A 21,468-nucleotide genomic window follows, 5' to 3' on the forward strand; every position below is an offset into this window, starting at 1 on the left:
TATGTGACAATGGGCAGTAGCAGTTTAATGGGGCCAAAATCTGGCTAAAATTGAGTGGAATCTGGCCTTAAATCACACAAATACATTGGGAACACATGGGAAAGTGGGTAGAACTGGTGAGGAGCGAGAAGTAACCCTTGTTTCTACATGTTCAGCCCACTTTTCCAAATTTTGCTCACATATCTGTGCAAGTTTGCCACTTGTCTCTCTCTTGGATAAACAATCAGACTGAAAATCATTAAGTTTCTGCACTGATACCACAGGTTGGACCTAAACCCAGTCCGCCTTCACACATGAGGTGCAACCTTACCGCTAGGTCATTCCCTCTTGTCGGCAATGTTTCTAAATGGAAACTGGCCAATACTGGGTCTTTAGGACTTCTATTTTGTTGCCATGGTGTCCAACAGGTTTTAGTATGATTTGATTTTTACTAGAATCATATCATAGTTTTTCATTCTGGTGTTGTGACAACCATTGTTTTGGCAGATCGTTTTTCATCAGCTATAATATACTGAGACATGATTTCTTGTCCTTATTTCCCAGTCTTAGCATATCTGTCCTCCAAATTTGCTTGCTGACGTCTTGTATCTGGAGGAAAACATGCCTCCAGCTGAGCTGTCAGTAAAGGAGTGGTACTGGAAACCATCAGCTCTGCTTACACTTCCTGAATAAACAGATGACAGGGAGGAGATTAGGAGAGCAGATACAATGACCAGATCGAGGAAGATGTGACTTATCAGGAGCCCTGGTTTTATCAGAAGACAAGTGTAATCCCGGAAGGCAACAGATGGGCGCCGATATGAAGTCTGTGAAATCAGTCTGCCTGAGCATTGGCTGGAGGGGCTGTTGTTGCCATGCCAATGTCAAAGTAGCCCTAATTAGTCCACACACTTTCCACCTTGCAGATATGCTCGGCAGGCAATAAGTGTGACACGGGGAGCGCTCCAACGGAAGCCAGATTGTGACAATTAAGCATCCAGCAGGTGCTATGCAAACATAAACAGCGGAGGAGTGGCCAAAGTCCTAAGAGGAAGGATGCTGCCATTAGTATTGTCATGACCACCGTTTCCTACCTGAGCTGGCTTTAATGAGGGCAAACAAACATACACGGAGATGGCTTGGAGGAAAACAAGACTCAAACTCACCAATCACATGGAAGGTAAACCAAAGAGAGCAACAAGTGTGAGAAAGAAGAGAAGACATCACAGAGAGAGTGTTAAAGCTGCTCTGAGTTTAATTAGCCAAAGGCAGAGTTGCAAAAGAAAGAAGAAATTTTGCAGGTTTAGATAAAAAGCTGGAAACTAACAACCCATAATATCAAGAGGGCTGTGAACAGAAAGTAAAATATTACGGTAATATAATATGATTATGAGATTTTAACACTGTACATTAAAAAACTACAACACTTTCTTTAAATTAAAAAAAATAATTAAAAACTGTAATTTATGAAACAAAGCCAAAATTTCTGAGATCATAAAGTCATAAATTTTCTAGATAAATTTTATTTGAGATACATAAAACTGACATGTTCACTTAATCATCACCCAGATTAAGTTTGTTCTCTAAATGAAGGAAATAAGACCACATCCTTGTCACGCGCGCCACACATGGATAAAAAAAAAAGCAGCTGGCAATCTCAGACTGGTTTAACTCCTGGTTATGGCTTAATAATAGCAATACTAAAGCAGTACTTCTACCCTTACTTAAACATCATTTATCATCATTTGTTTTAAAGTCATACAGAGGTGAAATTGTCTCCTGATCACTAGAAAGTTTGTGCGAATAGAACATATTCAACTCAAGAGAGACGTCATACCCAGCGTCAAAACAAGGCAAAAAATGAGCGCACTCGAGCGACTCAGCTTCCTATGTTGCATGAACAAAAACTGACAGGTAAGCAGTCAAAAAATAGCCCTTTAAAGACTTTAATTCAGGGTAAGGCAGTATACAGACACAACGAACGGTTTCGACAAGCAGTTGTTTTCAGTGTAAAGTCATTCAAAGCTCGACATCCGACTTCCAAGGTTAATGAACACAGAAGTCCCTGAATGATGACTTGATGTAATACTTTGGGATTTTAGAGAAACTCTGTACATATTTATGATTTTCATGGTGCCACATTTGAATCAGTACATCCAATGAGTCTTCTGAGAGCTATCAAGAAAAATTGGAGCAACGGTATGGCAGGCAAATCAACACAGACATGCCACCAATTACAAGGGATGAGTATCAAAAACCAGTACCGCCGTGGTACCAGTGTCAACATATCCAATACCTACTGGATCGAATTACAACACAGATATGGATACTTTATTTCTGATACCCTGCCAAAAGGCAAGAAATACTTTATGGAATTTGTGTGATTTACTGGTATTGTGAAAAAAACAAATGATACCCATCCCTATCAATTATTGTAGTAAAATATAAAACCTTAAATTTGTAAAGTTTCAAAGAAATAAATTTAAGAGAGAAAAATGTAATGTCTGAGATTTAAAAAATCTTAAATTTACATGGTAAAAAAGGTTGAATTCTTCAGGTTGTATATTTGCAAGAACATCTTGGGATATCATGGGGCAAATTATCAATAAAAAAGCTACTATTTTTAAGATAACTTTAAAGTTGATATTACCTGAAACGAACCAGAAAGTTCAAATGTTTTTTTAATTAGTAAAAAGCAGCATATGGAAGGAAAATACTTAAACTTTCATATTTTTCAAGTTGCAAATTCATGAGAAACTAACCACCAAATGTTTTGATATATTTATATATTTAATGATTGATTGATTTTACTCTCTGTGATCATCAACATGTCAATTTATAAAAATATGTTTAGGATTTTTCAAGATATTCTGAGATATAGTTATGAGGGGAAAACAGTTCTTTTTTAAGATGATAAATTTGTTACAATACCTGAAATTAAACCTGTAATATCTGTTATTTAAAGTCATAAATTGAAGAGAAAAAAACTTGATTGATGCTAAAAGTCACATTAAAGCGAAGAAATGAGAGAGGACCAAACTTTTGAGATTGTAAGGTTGTTATATTATAAAATCTAAAGCTCAGAATTTAGTGATTTTAAAGTTGCAAATATAAGAAAAAAAATAAAACAAGATTTTCTGAATAATTAACTTGTTCATTTATAAGAAAATCCCTGAATTTCTGAGATGGCATACTGAAAATTTACAAGATAAACTTCATGTTTTTTTTTCTTGAAGATATTACATTTTTTTACTTTACCAGAAGTAAAACTGAGTATTTCTGTCATTTGTTGAAGTTGTAATTTGAAAAGATAAAAAAATCCAAACTATTTGACGTTATTGGCATAAAGTCATAAAATATAAAACATGGAAATCATTTTATTTCAAAGTCACAAATATGGACAAAAAATAGAAATGTTTGAGATCAAGGAGTATCGAATTTTTGAGAAACAAAGATCAGGTATTTCCTGTCTGACTGAGTTTTAATGTTGGTGAAAGAACTTATACAGAGATGACAGTAAGTGTTAAACTAGCCACTCACTTGCAGCGTGTATAACAGAGGGGAGAAAAAAGCATAAGAGATAAGAGATGAAATCAGAGGAAGAGTGTTAAAGCTGCTCTGTGAGTCGAATTAGTCAAAGGCAGAGGTGTAAAAAGAAAAGGAGAAGGGGAGGGAGCGATGGATGAGTAGGAAGGGCTACTGGAGGCAGAAACAGAGAGGCAGGAAACAGAAAGAATCACAGCACAGAGAGGGGAGAGGGGGAGGCAGAGCAGCAGCGTCCATATCTCTGTCTTCCTCCAGCCTCTGAGGCTGCATGATTTCTAGCAGTCAAATTTCCATCCTGAGGACACTCAAGGGAGCAGCGTTAGATCTGTGAATGATGGAGTTAAGCCGAGCTGCTCACGCTTATCACCTGTGGGCTCTGCGCTACCTCTGGGATTGAAATTAGAAACTCCAGCAAACACAGGAAGGATCGCTGCCCTTTAAAGAGGTAAACTAACGTTGTTATCGTAGCTCTGATAGTGAGGCAGGGAACAGTGTATGTGTAAACGTACTGCAAAAGGCTGGAGATAAACATACAGCACGCTGACATGCTGTGGAGTCCGTGAGTCACGATTTTCAAGCAGTGATTATTTTGAGAGGAGAATAATTAGAGAAAATGAGTGGCTGTCAAACAGCTAGGAACACGGCGGAGATCACTGCCTCCCAAAGAGAGTAACGCTCATAAACTAATCACACTGAACTCGTTTGGATATGTCCTGAATTAAGGGTCAATGAGAGGACGCCAGTGTAATGTAACTGAATAAAATGGAGAATGACAAAGAAAAGCAATTAATTCATCCAGACAAAATCAGACTGAGAGAAGCAATTTGCAAATGAAGGTGCATCTTTTTGTGCAGTTAAAAAGACGACAACTTAATCTGATTAAGTTTGATAAGAAGACAATGCAATTAAAGAAATCACATTAAAGCAAATACTCAGGCTGCAGCTCATTGTTGCCAGTAATCTGAGTCTAATTGGTCAATTCTTTGGGCTACAAAAGATGACCTTTTCATTCTGCTAATCTTGTCCAGCCAATGCATTTTCACTTCGTATGAACAAAACCTCAAATTCGATCTAAAATGCTTTGACTTTTCTGCCAAATAAATGTCAAATCATTCACTGACTCCTAAAATTTATGATTAATAACTTTATCTTTCCTTCTAGATGTGACACCTTCTTCTTATTTCAGGAGGTTTTTTATGTAACTGCAGCCCGAGGCAGCTCTGGAGCCGGGCGTTTGGCCAGAGATTGGTGGGCGTGTTGACAGTGGTTGGTGTTCCATGAGACTGGACGTGATTGGCTGGTTGTGTTTAAATACAAGGCATGCATAGCTAAGGTTAGAGTAAGCCCACGTCTGTCAATGTGTCCCACAATCCAACACCATGATTTATACGGGCATTTTATCTCTATCCTCCTGACAATGATTACTTTAAAACACCTGATATTTTGATATTTTAAAACAAATTTAAACAGTCACTGAAAGAAGTGACTGCATAAACATTCACCCCCTTTAAAGTGATTGACCTAACTGTTAATCAGTATTCCTGGCTACCATTTCACCAGAAAGACAAAAGAACACTCTAAGCAAAGGTCATTGAAAAGTATAAGTCAGGGGTTGGATACAAAAAAATTCCACTGAACATCTCCAACCTTGCTGCTGATACTGATGATTATCTGCATATCTTACTATGATGATGTCATGCATCCTTATGCAAAACATTAAAAACCCATGAGATACTACAAGATGCAACAAGATACTGTGAAATGGAACGCAATGTCATGGGATACAATAAAATATAATGCAATATAATACAACATAATATGATACAATAAGATGTGACACCATGGCATGTGCAGAAATACAGTATAACATGACACTATGGGACATGATATAAAAAGATAATGGGATTCCAAGTGATACAATACCATACAATACGATTTGAGATCGAAACTAAATGATTCGATACAAAACAATACAAGATGATACGATATGAAACAATACGAGACAATATGATACGATTTGATACATAAAAATACAAGACAATACGGTTTGATTCAAAACAATACAGGTCAGTACAGTATAAAACAATACTGACAGTATGATACGATTTGATACAAAATAATACAAGACGATTCCAAACAATACGATTCGATACGATTCAAAATAACAATAATACGACACAAAACAATACCGGACAATATGATACAATTTGATACCAAACAAATGAGATACGATTTCGATTCAAAACAACAAAGATACGATACAAAACAAAATGGGTTGATATGATACGTTTCAAAACATAACAATACAAGACGATACAAAACAATATGGTTCGATACCATTCGATTAAAAACAACAAAGACATGATACGAGACAATATGATACGATTCGATAAGAAACAATACGAGACAATACAATTCGATATAAAACAATACAAGATGATACAACACAATGCGATACAAGAGATTACACTAAGGACGATAGAATATGATCTGATAGAATATGAAACAATACAATTTAATGCGATATACAATACAATACAGTGAGATTGAGATTACAGTACCATATAATATAAAATGATGCATTATGGTACAATATGGTACAGTAGAGTAGGCTTAGGCTAGGGCTGGGCAATTTATCGCAAAACTACCATTACACTAAAACTAAGATTAAATTGTAATATGGCGTGTTGCAATTTTCAAATTGCAAACAGTGCAATATTTTTTTAACCTGAAATGTGTCAAAATACCGTTTTGATTTGGACCCATGGGAAACAATAAGATACAAGACCATAACGATATGATAGGATAAAATACCAATGGATACAATACAAAACATAAGGATGATATAAGATACGATGCAATTCCATGGGGATATATTATTATGCAATAGTGTGGGATACATTCTATGGATCAGTCTGATTCAATGTGATAACGTACATTACAATGCCATGTTACATCACAATGCCAATGCAAAACCATGCCATACCATGCAATATCAAACCTTAGGATACAATACCAAAAGATATGACGTAACACCATGCAATAGAAAACCACGACATATGATAGCCTGTTTATTGTACACAAGATGAGTCTATCTCAGATCATATCTGATATAAGATAATTATTTGACAGATTTTTCTAAAGTCTAATTTTGAAGGTTTTCAAGATGGCAATGAAAACAAAAATCATTTTTGGGTTTTCAATGTAGACAGCAAATATAACAGAAGCAGATTTCTGATATTGGGGCCGAGTTTCTGCAGTTCTTACCCTGCACATGGACTGTTGTAATGAATGCAAACAACTCAAAACTGATCAGACAATATCCCTCAAAACCAAAACACTCTTGGCACCAAATGTTTTCACTTGCATACAGACTCTAAAGTCATAAGCAGATGCAGATTAAGAATGCAAAAACATGACTACGAATTCAAGCAGACCTTCTCTCTGAGCTTGAAGCACTTGACAGCTCTCACTACCAGTATTCACGCCAAAAAATTCCCAAATGTAAAATGTTAAGATGATCCATGTGAGTCCTGAAACGACTCCGAGCGTACTGCAGCAGAGTGGCCCGTTGTTGTGACAGCCAGTCAGCGTAACGCATCATGCACTTAGACAGTCTGCAGAGAACCAGCTCACAGTTTTCAGAGCTTGTTTGCTGAGCAGCACATGATGAGAACCATCAAAGACCAAAAGCAAGGCAGCAAAAACTGATTAAACACACATTGGGCACACACGCAAACAACAACACAAACACTCACAAGGGCAGGCGTCCAATTAGGAGAGGAAGAGTGAGCCCTCTGTCAGGCAGTAATAAATGAGCTGGAATTACATGGTAGACATGTGACACAACATGCAGACTTGGGGGCACATTTGAATATGAAAACTGCTTCTTTCTGCACTCTTTCCCTGAGATTAGGGACATTCAAATTTTAGGATATACTTATAGATCTTCAAACAACATAATGGGCAAGGCTGGGTTTTAGGTCCCAGCCACAGGGAGTCCATGGAGGTTAGCAAGACTTAATCAATAATAGGGTTTAAGCTACAACACCTAAGCATCTATTTCTGTCTGACTAAATGCTCATTTAAATTTTGTTTAACCAACTAGTCTATAGATGAGAACATAAATAAACGGTAAAATTCCTCACAAGGCCTTTGTGTTAGCGGGTGTGTGTGTCTGATGCAGCGTAGCTAACATTAAAAGCTAACGCCATCAGCTTTCGTTCCTCTTTGCAGATTAATATTGTGTTTTAATATGTGGGCACTTTTCACTTCAGTTGAGTTAGTGGTAGCATGAGTTTAACCCTCGACAGCCTACGTACCACTTTATTTCCATTTCTTACTTAAAAAACTTGTCATACAATGCCGTTCATACTACATGCTACCCGCTAACCCTCCACTGAGCTTCACTTCTACGTTTGGAGAAGTGCTGTGGGAAAGCTCAGACAGGAAGGCAGCAGCCATTAACTGAAGCTACAGCAGCCTCTAGTTCGGGTTCATTACGGTTAAAAAGAGCATTATAGAGCGCGATTTCAAGCCTGTGTTTATAACAAATGATAGGCAATTAGTTTAGCCAACTCCTAAATCTCGCGCCAGCTAATTTGATAAACAAATTTAACTGTCTAACTGCGTGCATCTCCAGTTGGAAGTGGTGAGGAGTGAGGGTTTCTGCTCAGCTTTATCCACTTTCCCAAAAGTTGCCAATGTACTTGTGTGATTAAGATAACGTTCAGGACTTTCTCACAATTTTTGATGAATAAATACAATCAACTGCCTAATGTTGAGTTTTTAAGATTTTTATTTTTGTTGTAATGTATCAATCAGGTAGATTTTAAATAATAATACAAATACAATTGAGGCAGTGCTCTCAATATGTCCCTTGGGCGTCTGCTCCACCCAGACCTATGCCCTTAAGTCATATTTTCAACAATTAGACAGAGGGCACTGGCTAAATTTTTTAATCCAAAGAAATAAATCACCCAATAATGGCTGTCTTGAAATAAATCTAAATAACTAAAATTAAAAATTTCCTTTAATTAACTGAAACTAAATTTAAAAATTATAACTAACACTTAATTCTGTGCTTACAAAACGAGCTAAAATGAAATAAAATCTAGACTTTGACAGCAGGGGACTGACTTACATGTACATCCAAGCTTGGGGAGTGTGAAATGGCCAGAAGATGTCATACAACAGTTGATTTTAGATCTTGAGTTGAACTCAAACATCTAATTTTACTACATAACTTGAAAAATGAAGAGTAGCCAATTTTAATGATTTTTTTTAGAAATTGTATGTTTATAATTTGTATCCTATATATTGTTGAAAAACTACCACTTACACTAAAACGAATAAAAACTAACTTAAACTAACAAAAAAAAAGCAAAAACTAAACAAAAATAAAACCTTATAAAAAAATCCAAAACTATTACAACCTTTGTTCCAGCCAACTTTTCCAAATATCTCCAATGCATTTTGCAATGAAATTGCTTCTCTCTATATATTTTTGGTCAAGAGCTGACTAAAGAGCATGAAGTTGCTTTTTCTTTGAGGCCACATGATGAAAACAACCATTTGCCCAGTAATGAAGACCAATATTGCTGCAGTTCGAGACCTCCGATACAGCCTTCTCCCATACAGACCAGGGCTGCAGAAATATTATGTTTATTTTTTGTAGAATATAACCTTTCAGTTGGTGATGGGTGAATGTATGCACCTTTGTCTGGCTAGCAAAAATTAAGAATAGGAAGAAGAAATCAATACTGCAAGCTGGCGTTAACCTTGTCAATAAACAAAAGAAGAAGAAAAAAAATCGTTTGAAAAATATTTTTTTCCCAAAAAATGAAATCAGAGGTCAGTGAGCAACCGCAAATTAATATGAATACATTTTTGAGCCATCCATGCATCTTGTATGATAATGAGTTCTTAACAGTAATAGTTGGTCCCCCAACTTATATTGTTTTTAAAGAAAAACACTTTAACCATTTAAAATGAAATGATACAACTCAAATTAAAACATACATGAATGTATTTACAACTAAATTTAATGTCTTAATTTCATGTAGGATAAAAAATTAAAAAGGAACTTAATAGTCTATAATATACTATTAGATGTGATCTTTTACTTAGAAAATTAGATGTATTTCCTCTTAAATTTGATATGAAAAATAAAAATAATTAACATAAAAAAAAATACAATGTGACCAGATGTGATCTTTTATTTTGAATTGGAAGCATTTCGTCTTTATTTGTTATAAAAATAAACAAAGATATGATGCAAGCAAAGTTAGGAGCTCACAAGCTTCCCAGAAGTGATCTTTATTTTTGAAAATTAGAAGTATTTCCTCTTGATTTAATGTGAAAGAAAAAATATAAATAACCAAAAATAACACACAATATGACCAGGAGGGATCCTTTGAAAATTAGAAGCTCAAGGATGTGTGGCTTCTTGGGTGCCAACTGGAGGTCTGTATGGGAAAAGGCCACATTAGAGAAGAGCAGGAGTTCTTTTTAAGTGGCTGTGGTACCAAACAGGTATTAATATCATTAAGTTTTAACCAGTAATATAAATGCTCCTTGAAACACTTTGCTCTGCACCAGTTCTATTCACTGTCACAATTATTGTCCACATTTCTGTGCAATTTGGCCACTTTTCTGTCTCTTAAGGTAAAATATCTGACTGAAAATCATGAATTTACTGTACTTTCTGATACCACAAATCAGTGAATAATGGAAATTGGATCAGTTTGAAACACGTGGTGTTTATGAGGATAGAACATTTGGACAAGAAACCTTGTCAATGGTTCTGTGCTACTTAAGCTGTGTGTCTGCAAGTTTTAATAGTTAAAAATGCCACAGTCAGGTGTCAAAGACTTCTATTTCTGTTGCCCTGGTCTAAAAACAGGTTTTAGTCTGGTTTGATCTTTGCAAGAATTATAATCAATAATTTTGGTGTGATCTTTGGCCTGGCTCTAACTAAAGTCTTCTGTCCTTTCCCTCTCCAGGATCCAGGACAGAGGGACCAAAAGAAATTGATGATGATGAGGAGCTGAAGATGATAATTATGAAGGAAAGAAAAACATCATTCACTGCTTCAATCAATTCCCATCCTCAAGTCCTTGAAGGATGAAGCGGGAGTAAAAAGGCGAGGAATGTCAAACAGTCAATGGATCAGTCACTTTAAGTGGTCTCTAAGGACCCTGCATGACCTCTGATCTTTGGATTTGATTGGCTGATTCAAGGGGAGAAACCACACAACCTCTCCTCTGTTCCATCACCTCCACTTTGGCTGTCATTTTCCTCTGGCATATGACGTTACACGGTTTAACATCAGGGCAACGAGGACTCTTACTGTCATCGTGATGATGAAGCGACGGGTGTGAAAGACGGATAATACCTGGAAAGCACTGAGTAGTTTAGAGAGAAGGATTGTTCTGGCTGTGGCATCATTTTCAGGCGGGGATGAGACTGGAGGCAATGGTCCAAGCACAACGGAGGACAATGAAGAGACAGAGCTGTGTATGAATGAAAGCATTGATCTTAGAGCACTGCACTGATGTTACAAAGCACATGCCCCCCAACGAGGGGTGGGTGTCTTTCTGTGTTTCACAAACAGACTTTTCCATTCCAATAAGCTGAGCCAGTTTCTCCTAAGCTTATTGCTTCTTTTCACCCGTCACATTTGGATATATTCACAAGAAGAATGCTACTAACGGATACTGGATTATCTTGACTCTTTAACAGGCAGAAGATGGATGGGGGGACAGTTTTGGATGCTCAAACAATTTCCTTATAGCTGCTTTGGTTGCTGCTGAGCTGGAGAGGACACTGCTGAGAGGGAGTGGTGAGTTTCAACCTCAGATCCCCCCTGCACTTGTTTTTCTTTAAGAAAACCAAGGCCCATAAACAATGTTTTCTGGAATTCTTGCATTTGGTTATTGTGGGCTTACAAGGCAGGACTTTAAAATGGGTCATTTGCAGGACAGATTTTCCTAACATGTAATCCTGGAAGGTTTTTATAAACAAATATAAACTCCAGTCCCTGTAATTTTTGCTAAATGTTCCAGTATGCTGCGACCAAAAGAGCTCTGACAATGTCACTGATAGAAAATCCTGCTCACTGCTGTCCATCTATACACCTTGACACTGAGGCACACAGTGGAGTAGGGCTGGCTGACATATATTAAAATTCACATCTCAATAATCTTTAGCTTAATAGCGATACATAATATATCTTGATTTTGTTTATAATTATCCAAACTTGCAGACAAATGGCCTAGTGGTTAGGTTGTGCCTAATGGGCAGGCTTAGTCCAACTTATTGCTTCTTTTTCACATATCATTCCCTGCTCCCAATTCTGTCCTCCTCTATAATAAAGGCATAAAAAAATCTGTCAATATATTGTGTTTTTCAGATATATCAATGTACTTTCAAATGGTATAATGGGTGAGACAGTATCTTTTACATTTATGTAGTTTATGTTGCGTTAAACAGACCCAGTGTGTGAAGACCTTTGATAGTGAAAACTTCCTCATTCTTACTATCCCCCCCTTCCTCTTGTATGAAATTAGCTCTCTTTTCATACTTCTTTGTCTCCCCTTTATTCTGTGTAGTATCTTCTTTACCCCCTGTTTTGTTTCACTTTCCCACAGTTGTGACACTTTTCATAGGCAAACCTGCAGTCCTTGGTCAGGTGGTTTTCTCCACCACATCTGTAGCATTTTCTAATGCCCAGCTGGGGCTTTGGTCATGTGTCGCTGACCTTGTCCACTGACCCTGCCACTGTGCTCCACCTACCAGGTTCCTTCACGCCATGTAAATCCACATCGTCTCTGTTTGCTGCCTCTATTGCTTATGCAAACTTGAGTGCGTTTTCAAAAGTCGGTCCATGCTTCGACAGCAGCCTCCACTCTATCCTGTCTTCATTTATGCCTCGGATCAAACAATTGCTCAACATTATTGTCATGAATCACCAAAGTTACAGTCCTGCGCCAGCTTGCGCAGTTCTGCCACATTTATTTATTTATTGTTTATTTGACGTGGACATCACAATTACATTGGACAAACCAGATGCATTGTTTGAGTGTTTAAGTACAGGTGCTAATTCACAACACTAAGCACCCACGCTTTGTATCTTACTCTGGTGCCCTCTGTTGGCACTAAGATGCAATAACATTCTAAAATCACATCACAGCAGAGGGGAAGTTTTTAACCAGTACGCCCAAGAAGTCTTCTAAAAGGTATCAAGGACAACTGAAGAAATGATGTGGTGTGAAAATCAACACAGACAGACAGGCTTCCAATTATAGTAGCAAGATTGGTGGTATCACAAATAACAGAAACATCATGACCTTAAGTCAGGTTTTAACCAAAAGACAGTGAAAAGTGGCTTAGTTGCACAAAAAGGTTAGCAACATTTCAAAAGTGGGTGGAACTGGCAAGGAGCAAGGGTTTCCACCCAAATGTTGCAGATGTATTTGTACAGTTCAGACAGTGTGCAGGATTTTTACCAGAACTTTTTAAATATAAAAAAAAATTATCCAATAATGGGTTTTCAGGAATTCTATTTTTGTTGTGGTGCTATCGAACAGGTACAAATATCTTTTGATATTAAATATAAATGCTCTTTGAAACCAAATCATTATAATGATAAAGGACCAAATATGCTTACTAACCACAAGATCATCTGTTTTAGTCATTCTCAACTAGTGACACAGAACCCAGAAGTGGGTAGCAAAGGAACTTCCAACGGACAAAACGGAGCAACGGAGCAAAAATAATTGCGTGAAAAGTCTTTCACATGCTTTTAAAAAGGTTTTATTTGTACCATTTGTCATGTTTCATTCTGTTGGAGGTCCAGAAAAGCATAAAATTTATTAAATGAATCTGATTAGTTGGAAAAATATCTGATTAGTTGGGTCACGATGTCTCATTAAAAATTTGGTGGTGGGTCCTGGAGCTTGACCAGGTGAGAACCACTGATCTGTTTAAAGTGTTTAGGCTGAATGGGAAAGTATTATTTTACTCGTTTGATTTTATTCAAAGACATCATTACTAAAAAGGCCCAAGACACGTAATGCTTGACGGTTTTTTTTCTTCATGATCTCATGATCTTTTGTCACATTTATAACCAAAACTTGAGAGACAGCCCTGACAATAATGCACAACTAGGTAGGCAACATTTGGAGAAATGAAAGGAACTGGTGAGGGATGAAGGTTTTATAGAAGTATTTATTTTAGAGTAAAAGTCAAATGACACTGATGACTGATACTCTGCAACAAAAAGAAAACCTAGGCATCCAACAGTTTGCAATTTTTTTTTTAATAACTAAAAAATGCGGGAAAACTTCTGCACACTATATACAGTACTGTTCTTAACTTTTAGGCATGTTTGGGCCAAAATCTAGGCACCACGGGAAGGAGGATTGACACAACCCTGGTTGTGCTCTGGATGTCCTTGCATTTTAGCAGGGGAATGGGGAAATACTCTGTTGAAAAAAGCAATGTCCACATGTTTGAGGCACAGTAAGGGGTGGATGTGGTAAGGAAGCACAGCCTAGGGTACAGTCAGGAAGGAAGTACAGTTGCCACGAGACCCTGGTCGTACTGTGAATGTCCCCAGAACCTGAAAACCACTGGCAGTCTTCTGGTGTATCACCAGGCGTGAGAAAACCCAGACAAAACAGATGCCATCAACCGTGACCCTTGGTTTCTGAGTGACACGTGTGTGTCGACATTTGTCAAGCTTGACTCTGGATGACCCACTTCCAGGTTGTGGAAAATTTGGACCCTTGTTGAATTCTTAGCACTCCCCATACCTAAAACTCATGCACATGACTGTACATTCTACAAAAACATGGGCCAAATTTGGAAAAGGAGGTAGATCTGAGTGGAAACCCTCCCCTCTTGCCAGTTTATTCCACTTTTCCAAGTGCTGCCAACATATTTGTGTGATTTCCACAGAGCTCTTTCCCTCGTGATTATGAGGTTTCTGTACTCTTTGATACTACCAATCTTTAAATTAATAGAGAATTGATCGATTCAAAGTATTTAATAGTATAAAATATTTTAAAAGCTTCAAAATACAAAAATGTTGCTTTTTTGCATGTGCTTGGGACTTTGTATCCAATCTTTGAGGATTAAAAAACTAAAATTGCCAAATATTGACTGTCTAGGCTGTGGTATCAAACAGGTTTCAATATTGTTTGATTTTCCCAAATAACACAAACCCTTCTCAAACAAAAAAAAATACAGTGTTATTTCTCTATTTAGCCTTAACACTGCAGTAGATTATAATGTGGTCAATACTGTTAGTAGCTTCAGGTTCATGTCTGCTCTTTGAAATCCAATCCTTAATGTTTAATGCGATTTACCCTATACGCTATTCACTTAAGTGCTTCAAATACACAACTGTCTACCATGCTCATAATCAAATTTGGCTCTGAAGTAGGGAACAACTTCTTTAGTCATGAGTCCTGTTACGTGGTTAGGTTCCTGTACTCTTGGAAAAACCAATATCCACCATGTCAAAAATACAAAGGGGGTATTTTTCAAGGGGTCTGACAACCTTAGAGTTTAAACATCAGTTAGAATGAGAACTTTAGGGAAAAAAAATCTGCTTCAAGATTTCATCCAAGGGAAAGTTATCATGGAAAACTTTTACATCCTCATGAATCTTAGTCTTCATGTAAAAATGCGTGGTATTTTCATGGTACACCAAGATAATGAGGGAAAAGTCCCTCTTAAAACCTGCACTTGGTATGATGATGTACAGTTTCTTTGTGATGCCCAAATCATCTCTTGGAAGCAAATTTCTTGTTCAAATCAAAACAGACATGGAGGTCACTTACATGAAGGACATCCTAGGCAGTTCTTTACAAATTGATTAAAAGTGACCATGAACGATAAACTGATTACATCTGGCTTTCTTGTCATTTCTGTACCCTCTATTCTGCTACAAAACTTTAGATATGGGCTGAACAGCCCCAACAAAATACTGGTTTTGAGAACAGATATATAGATAATGTTAGTCTAAGTGTCTAAAAATATCATAGGAATAAGGAGTGAGATCTTTATGGAGTTAAGATCATTTTCTGAGGCAGAATAAGGTGAGGTATTGCTCTTTGAAAGACTGCAAGACTACAGTAACACAAGAGTAATTCTACCTCACAGAACGTAGAAGTTCCCAGTCTGCTACTAACTTGACATATAATATTTTGGATCCAAACTACATATTTAAAACACCGTAGTCACACAGAGACACAAATTATCAACTGAATGAGGCAGAAGTCAGTGAGTATCAGCAGAGAAACACAGGATATGGTATGATACCATAAGATACAACACCATAAGCTATGATTTGATACCATAACATACGACACCATAACATAAGACGCCGTAAGACAAGATACCATAAGATACCACACCAGAAGATCAGATCAGAACCAGAAGATAAAATGCCAAAAGATATGACACCATCAGACAAAAACATAAGGTACAATACCATAAGATACAACAATATAAGACAAGAAAAGACACCAGAAGATACAATGCCCTAAGAAACGACATCAAAAGGTATGATACCATAAGAAAAGACACCGTACCCTCATTTAAATCTGTTCAGAGTGTTCTACTTTATTCCTAAAATAGCTAAAGTAACAAGTCAGAATTAAAGCAGACGGCCCCTGTTGAGCTGTTGTCCCACCCCTAACCTCAGTAGACACTGCAATTGGTCAATTACAATTACAATCTGAGCTTGTCAGTGGCATTAACAATAAATTCCTTGATTGAAAATGTGGCGAATAAAACTATTCTAAAGGGCTCCAACATCTCAGTGCTTTGGAGTGTTCATCCAAATGTGTCGAAATTTGCACACTTATTTAGAAATCTGGCTAAAGAAAACAAAGTTATGTTGTTTCCATCCTCTACTTTCATGTGTGTATTAGGAGTCAACATGTCAAGCAGTAGGTGGCGCTATTGATAAAAAAAATTAAACCATCCATAGGCTTTATTTCTGGGGAGAAAGAAATTTCTCACATTTGAAGGATTTCGAGTCAGATATTTTCATACACAGATTGAAGATGAGCATAAAAACTGTTGCATGGGAACACTGTATACTACTGTAATCTCCCTTTAGTAAGAGTATTCTTAGGACAGAACAGTCATGAGGTGAATGCAAAATTATCAGCAGCATCTCTATTTCATAACCCTCACTTTTACCCAAGACTGTATGCACTGCAAACAGCTTCACAAATCTTTTAAAAATGATCTGCTAGAAATAAAATGTTGTCCAAATCATATTCATTTTGTTTCAACTGCTCTCCAGGCCTCTTCCTCTCATCGGGAGAATGCACACATCCCTAATGCCAATCTCTGCAGCCACCATGAGCAACATGACGGTGCTTGACACTGCTGATCCCTACGACCATGACATGACCTCCTCGGAGGCCGTCTACCCAATCAGCTTCCAGGTAATGCTGCAGAATCAAATGCACATGTATGACTGCTTTTCTAATCAAATCGATCCGCACAGGAAAGCATGATATTTCAGATGTGTGCTTGTTTTCATAACGCTGGCTCAGCCCATTAATGAGTTTTTGATATTGAAAACAAATTATGCATGAGATAGCACTGTGTTTAGGTCTAGTATGAATATCATTAAATGTCACGTTTTTCTGCAGGTCTCTCTCACAGGCTTCCTACTTTTGGAGATAGTTCTGGGCTTGAGCTCCAACCTCACAGTGCTCGTCCTCTACTGCATGAAGCAGAACCTCGTCAGCTCCGTCTCCAACATCATCACCATGAACCTGCACGTGGTGGATGTGCTGGTGAGATGAAGATTTCTGCCAATATCAGTTGTAAATGTCCTTCTATATCCAATGTAAACTTCAGGCAGTATTAGATGCATATGTATATGCCTGGGTTGGCTTCAAGTATCAGCCTGTATTGGTTGTTATCATCAGCCTATGTTGACAGTAAATAGCATTTATCATCTGCAAATATTAGCTTGTATCAACTGTTTTTAAAACCCTGGATCCGCAGAAAATATAAGCCTTTATTAGGTGTAAATACCTGCCTGTTACTGCTGTAAATGTCAGCCTATATCTGCTGTACATATCAGCTAGTGTAAGATCTAAATATTGGCCTATATTGACTGTAAATATCAGCCTATATCAGCTGCAAATATCGGCCTATGCTGAATGTAGATACCAGCCAGTATCAGCTGTAAATATCAGTCTATTTAAGTTACAAATATTAGCCTATATTAGTTATAAATATCAGTCTATATAAGTTATAAATATCAGTCTACATAAGTTATAAATATCAGCCTATACTGACAGTAAATTAGTCGGCATGGGATTTACTAGTCGGTTAATCTAATTACCTATCAGTTTTTATGAATATGGGCTTGAAATCCCAGTCTATAATGCTCTTTTAAACCGTAATGAACCTCCCGCCACTAGATACCGCAGTAGCTTCAGCCAATGGCCGCTGCCTTCCTCTCTGGCACTTCATCGGATGTAAGCGTGTAGTAGGAAGACTGCAATAGTTTTCTAAAGTAGTAAATGGAAATAAACTGGTAAGTAGGCTGTCGAGGGTTGAAGTCATAACTGCTCATCCGAAGTGAAAAGAGGCCAAATGTCAAAGCACAATATTAATCTGCAAAAAGGAATGAAGGCGGGCGGCGCTAGCTTTTAATGCTAGCCACGCTGTAGAGAGTATATCAGGCTAACATCACATCCTCTGATACAAAGACCCTTTGAGGAATTTGACTGTTATCTAGGGGTTTTCTCTTCTTTAAAGTAGTCGGACGAAATGTAAATGAGCGTTTAGCCGAATAGGGAAATAGACGCTTAGGAACATCGTTAGAAAATATCAGCCAATAATAAAGTGTTTAAATTTAGAACTATACTGACTGTAAAAATTTCCCTATTACAGCTGTAAAGATCAGCCTTTATCAGCCCTAAACATCAGTTTGTACGAGCTTTAAAAATTGCCCAAATCAGCAGTGAATATGGGCCTATATTGAATGTAAATACAGGCCTACATTGGCTGTAAATATTGGCCTATATTGACTGTGAATAACAGCCTATATCAGCCATGAATGTCAATCTTCATCAGCTATGAATATTGCCCTATATCAACTGTAAATATAAGTCTCTATTGCCAGTCAATAGCAGTCTATATCGGTTATAAATATCACCCTATATGAGCTGTAAATATCACTTTCTATCAGCTGTCGATATTAGTCTACATCAGCTGTAAATGCTGGCCTATTCTGATTGTAAATATAAGCCTATATGAGCTTTTAATATTAGCCTATACTGCCTGTCAATATTGGCCTATGTGAGCTGTAAATATTGGCATATTGTCAAGTTTTTTGTTTATCCGTTAATTGTTTAATTAGGACTGAAGTTCAGGTCTGAACTGAAATTTTTTACATTGGTATCTCTTGGTGTCAGTTAAAATAATTTTTTAAACATCGACAAACCCAACTTGATGTTTTCATGGCTAAATTCTTGTCAAGTTAAATAGAAAATAGTTTACTGTTTTCTAAATGATTCCTGAATTTCCATCTTTTTCCAGGTCTGTGTATGCTGCATCCCCATGACAGCTGTGGTCGTTCTTCTTCCTTTGGAGGCGGAGACCGCCATGATCTGCTGTTTCCATGAGGCCTGTGTGTCCTTTGCAAGTGTAGCCACTGCTGCCACAGTCCTTGCCATCACTGTGGATCGCTACGACATCTCTGTACGGCCGGCTAACCGTGTGCTAACAATGGGACGAGCTGTGGCTTTACTGGGGTCCATTTGGGCTCTGTCAGTTTTCAGTTTCCTTGTTCCCTTCATGGAAGTCGGCTTCTTTATTGGCCCTGCCTCGGACCTTGTGAACCAGACAGTAGTGGTTGCAGTCACTCATACGAACGAGTACTACACTGAGCTGGGTTTGTACTATCACCTGCTTGCACAGATTCCTATCTTCTTTTTCACAGCCGTGGTGATGTTGGTGACTTATTATAAGATCCTTCAGGCACTGAACATCCGCATTGGGACTCGTTTTCAGCACAACTTACCCAAAAAGAAGCAAAAGAGTAAAAACACTATCTCCTTAAGCACTGCGACACAAGCAGAGTCGACGGACGCCTCGCAGAGTAGCACAGGAGTCCGGGCAGGAGGGAGTGCTCCTTTGGGTATGCGAGCGTCAGTCTCAGTGATAATCGCGCTGAGACGAGCTGTGAAGCGTCATCGAGAGAGGCGAGAGCGGCAGAAGCGAGTCTTCAGGATGTCTCTCCTTATCATCTCTACTTTTCTTCTTTGCTGGACTCCAATTACTGTTCTTAACACCATCATCCTCAGCACCGGGCCCAGCGATTTAACTGTGCGGCTCCGCCTGGGCTTCCTAGTGATGGCTTATGGAACCACTATTTTCCACCCGCTCCTCTACGCCTTCACTCGGCAGAAGTTCCAGAAGGTTTTGAAAAGTAAAATGAAGAAGAGGGTGGTTTCTGTGGTCGAAGCCGACCCAACGCCGAACAATGTGGTAATCCATAACTCGTGGATTGACCCCCGGAGGAACAAGAAGGTCACTTTCGAGGATACAGAAGCACGACAAAAGTGTCTGTGCTCACAGGATGCAGAGTAGTGTAAATATTTAAATATGTACAGCAAAGTCGGATTCCTGTCGCTGAATCCAGTGAAATGGATGAGGGAGTTTTCATGCAAATACAGAAACAGAAAGTGAAAACATGGAAGAATTCTAACTATGATAATGGAATAAACACTGAGATTAATATATTGAGTACATAAATCCTGGGCAGCTTACTAAAAACATGAGGATCTACTTCCTGAAATCAGAGGACTAAAAAGCTAAAAAGCCTCCTTAAAACATCAGATTTAAAAAAGGGAAACTTCCAGATTTGTTTTGCATTTATATTCATATCAGCTGAATTTGTTTTGCATTTATATTCATCCTTGGTTGAAGAAATGTGTCAAACAAAGAGGTTTATTTATTACTAATTATCGTAGGATGTTGTAGAGTGCTATCAAGGACAATTTAGTCATAATTAATAACCTAAGCAGCGCCGTTGTTGTTCTCTGGTTAGCATAAGAAGAAAAAAAATGTCTGTACAGTTTAAGGTTGATATTGTTTGTCACCATTTGTAATAAACAACCAAAGATGTAATATGTGTCAGTATTGTGCTGCTCTCCTGCTTTCTGTTTGGATTATGACAAGGGGACCAAAGATGAGCAGGGGTCAAAAATTTGTTTGTTGAGTTTGGTTTCTTCTTCACTTTCCTAAAAAAGATCCTCTGCATTTGTTCTGCCATGTAGGGAAGAAATGAAGCACAGCTGTGTGCAAACTAAGGTCCCTCTGTGTTTAGAGAGGGTCTTTATAAGAAAATGATCTTATCATTAAAGTATGACCGGGTAAAAGAAGACATTTCTACTTTATCAGTGATTTTTCCTCTTAATGCACTTCTCTGGAATAGGTCTGCACAGTAAATGTTTTAAGGAGACAATTGCGGCTGTCACTGGGCAAGCAAGGCTGCCATCTGGGGGGGGGCTTCCTGGGGCCCAGCCACATAGGGGGCCCATGGAAGACAGCAAAATCATGTTTTTTTCTCTGATTTACTCCAATACCAGTGCTAAATCGATACCTCTTATACAGTGCTGGTGCCAGAATGGTGCCTGAATCAATACCTTGACAGGGAAAAACTGTGTTGAAAGTCAGTGGGAGACTAAAAGCTTTCTGGGAAGAGTAAATGATGACGAAATGTGGTTATAATTGGCAAAAATGGGCAGAAAAGGGGGTTAATAGTGTCATAATGGGTAAACAGAGGCAACCCTAGGCAGTACACAACAAATGGATTAAAGATTAAAAATAAGTAGAAAAAGTGGCAAAAACTAGCAGAAAAATGGATAAAAAGAGGGTAAAGAGTGTGGGGGG

The 21,468-nt window shown here is 37.9% G+C and overlaps 2 protein-coding genes across 2 annotated transcripts in view; one reads left to right on the forward strand and one right to left on the reverse strand.

Annotated features, from left to right (window-relative positions):
• cog5 (component of oligomeric golgi complex 5) overlaps window positions 1-21,468 on the reverse strand; it is a 69,869-nt gene that overhangs the window by 35,086 nt on the left and 13,315 nt on the right. The window lies entirely within an intron of this gene.
• LOC121505296 (G-protein coupled receptor 22-like) lies at window positions 11,053-20,942 on the forward strand. Its single transcript, XM_041780465.1, has 4 exons — window positions 11,053-11,368; window positions 16,850-16,994; window positions 17,205-17,351; window positions 19,111-20,942. Exons 2-4 carry the CDS (start codon window positions 16,872-16,874, stop codon window positions 20,161-20,163), a joined length of 1,323 nt encoding a protein of 440 aa, XP_041636399.1. The 5' UTR covers window positions 11,053-11,368; window positions 16,850-16,871; the 3' UTR covers window positions 20,164-20,942.

The sequence above is a fragment of the Cheilinus undulatus genome, linkage group 23 (assembly GCF_018320785.1).
Source record: "Cheilinus undulatus linkage group 23, ASM1832078v1, whole genome shotgun sequence".
In the NCBI taxonomy this organism is placed as follows: Eukaryota; Metazoa; Chordata; class Actinopteri; order Labriformes; family Labridae; genus Cheilinus; species Cheilinus undulatus.

Coding starts and splice junctions, on each gene's coding strand:
- LOC121505296 (XM_041780465.1), top strand. CDS start 16,872: ATGCACACATCCCTAATGCCAATCTCTGCAGCCACCATGAGCAACATG. Junction 16,995..17,204: donor TCTACCCAATCAGCTTCCAG/GTAATGCTGCAG, acceptor GTTTTTCTGCAG/GTCTCTCTCACAGGCTTCCT. Junction 17,352..19,110: donor TGCACGTGGTGGATGTGCTG/GTGAGATGAAGA, acceptor ATCTTTTTCCAG/GTCTGTGTATGCTGCATCCC.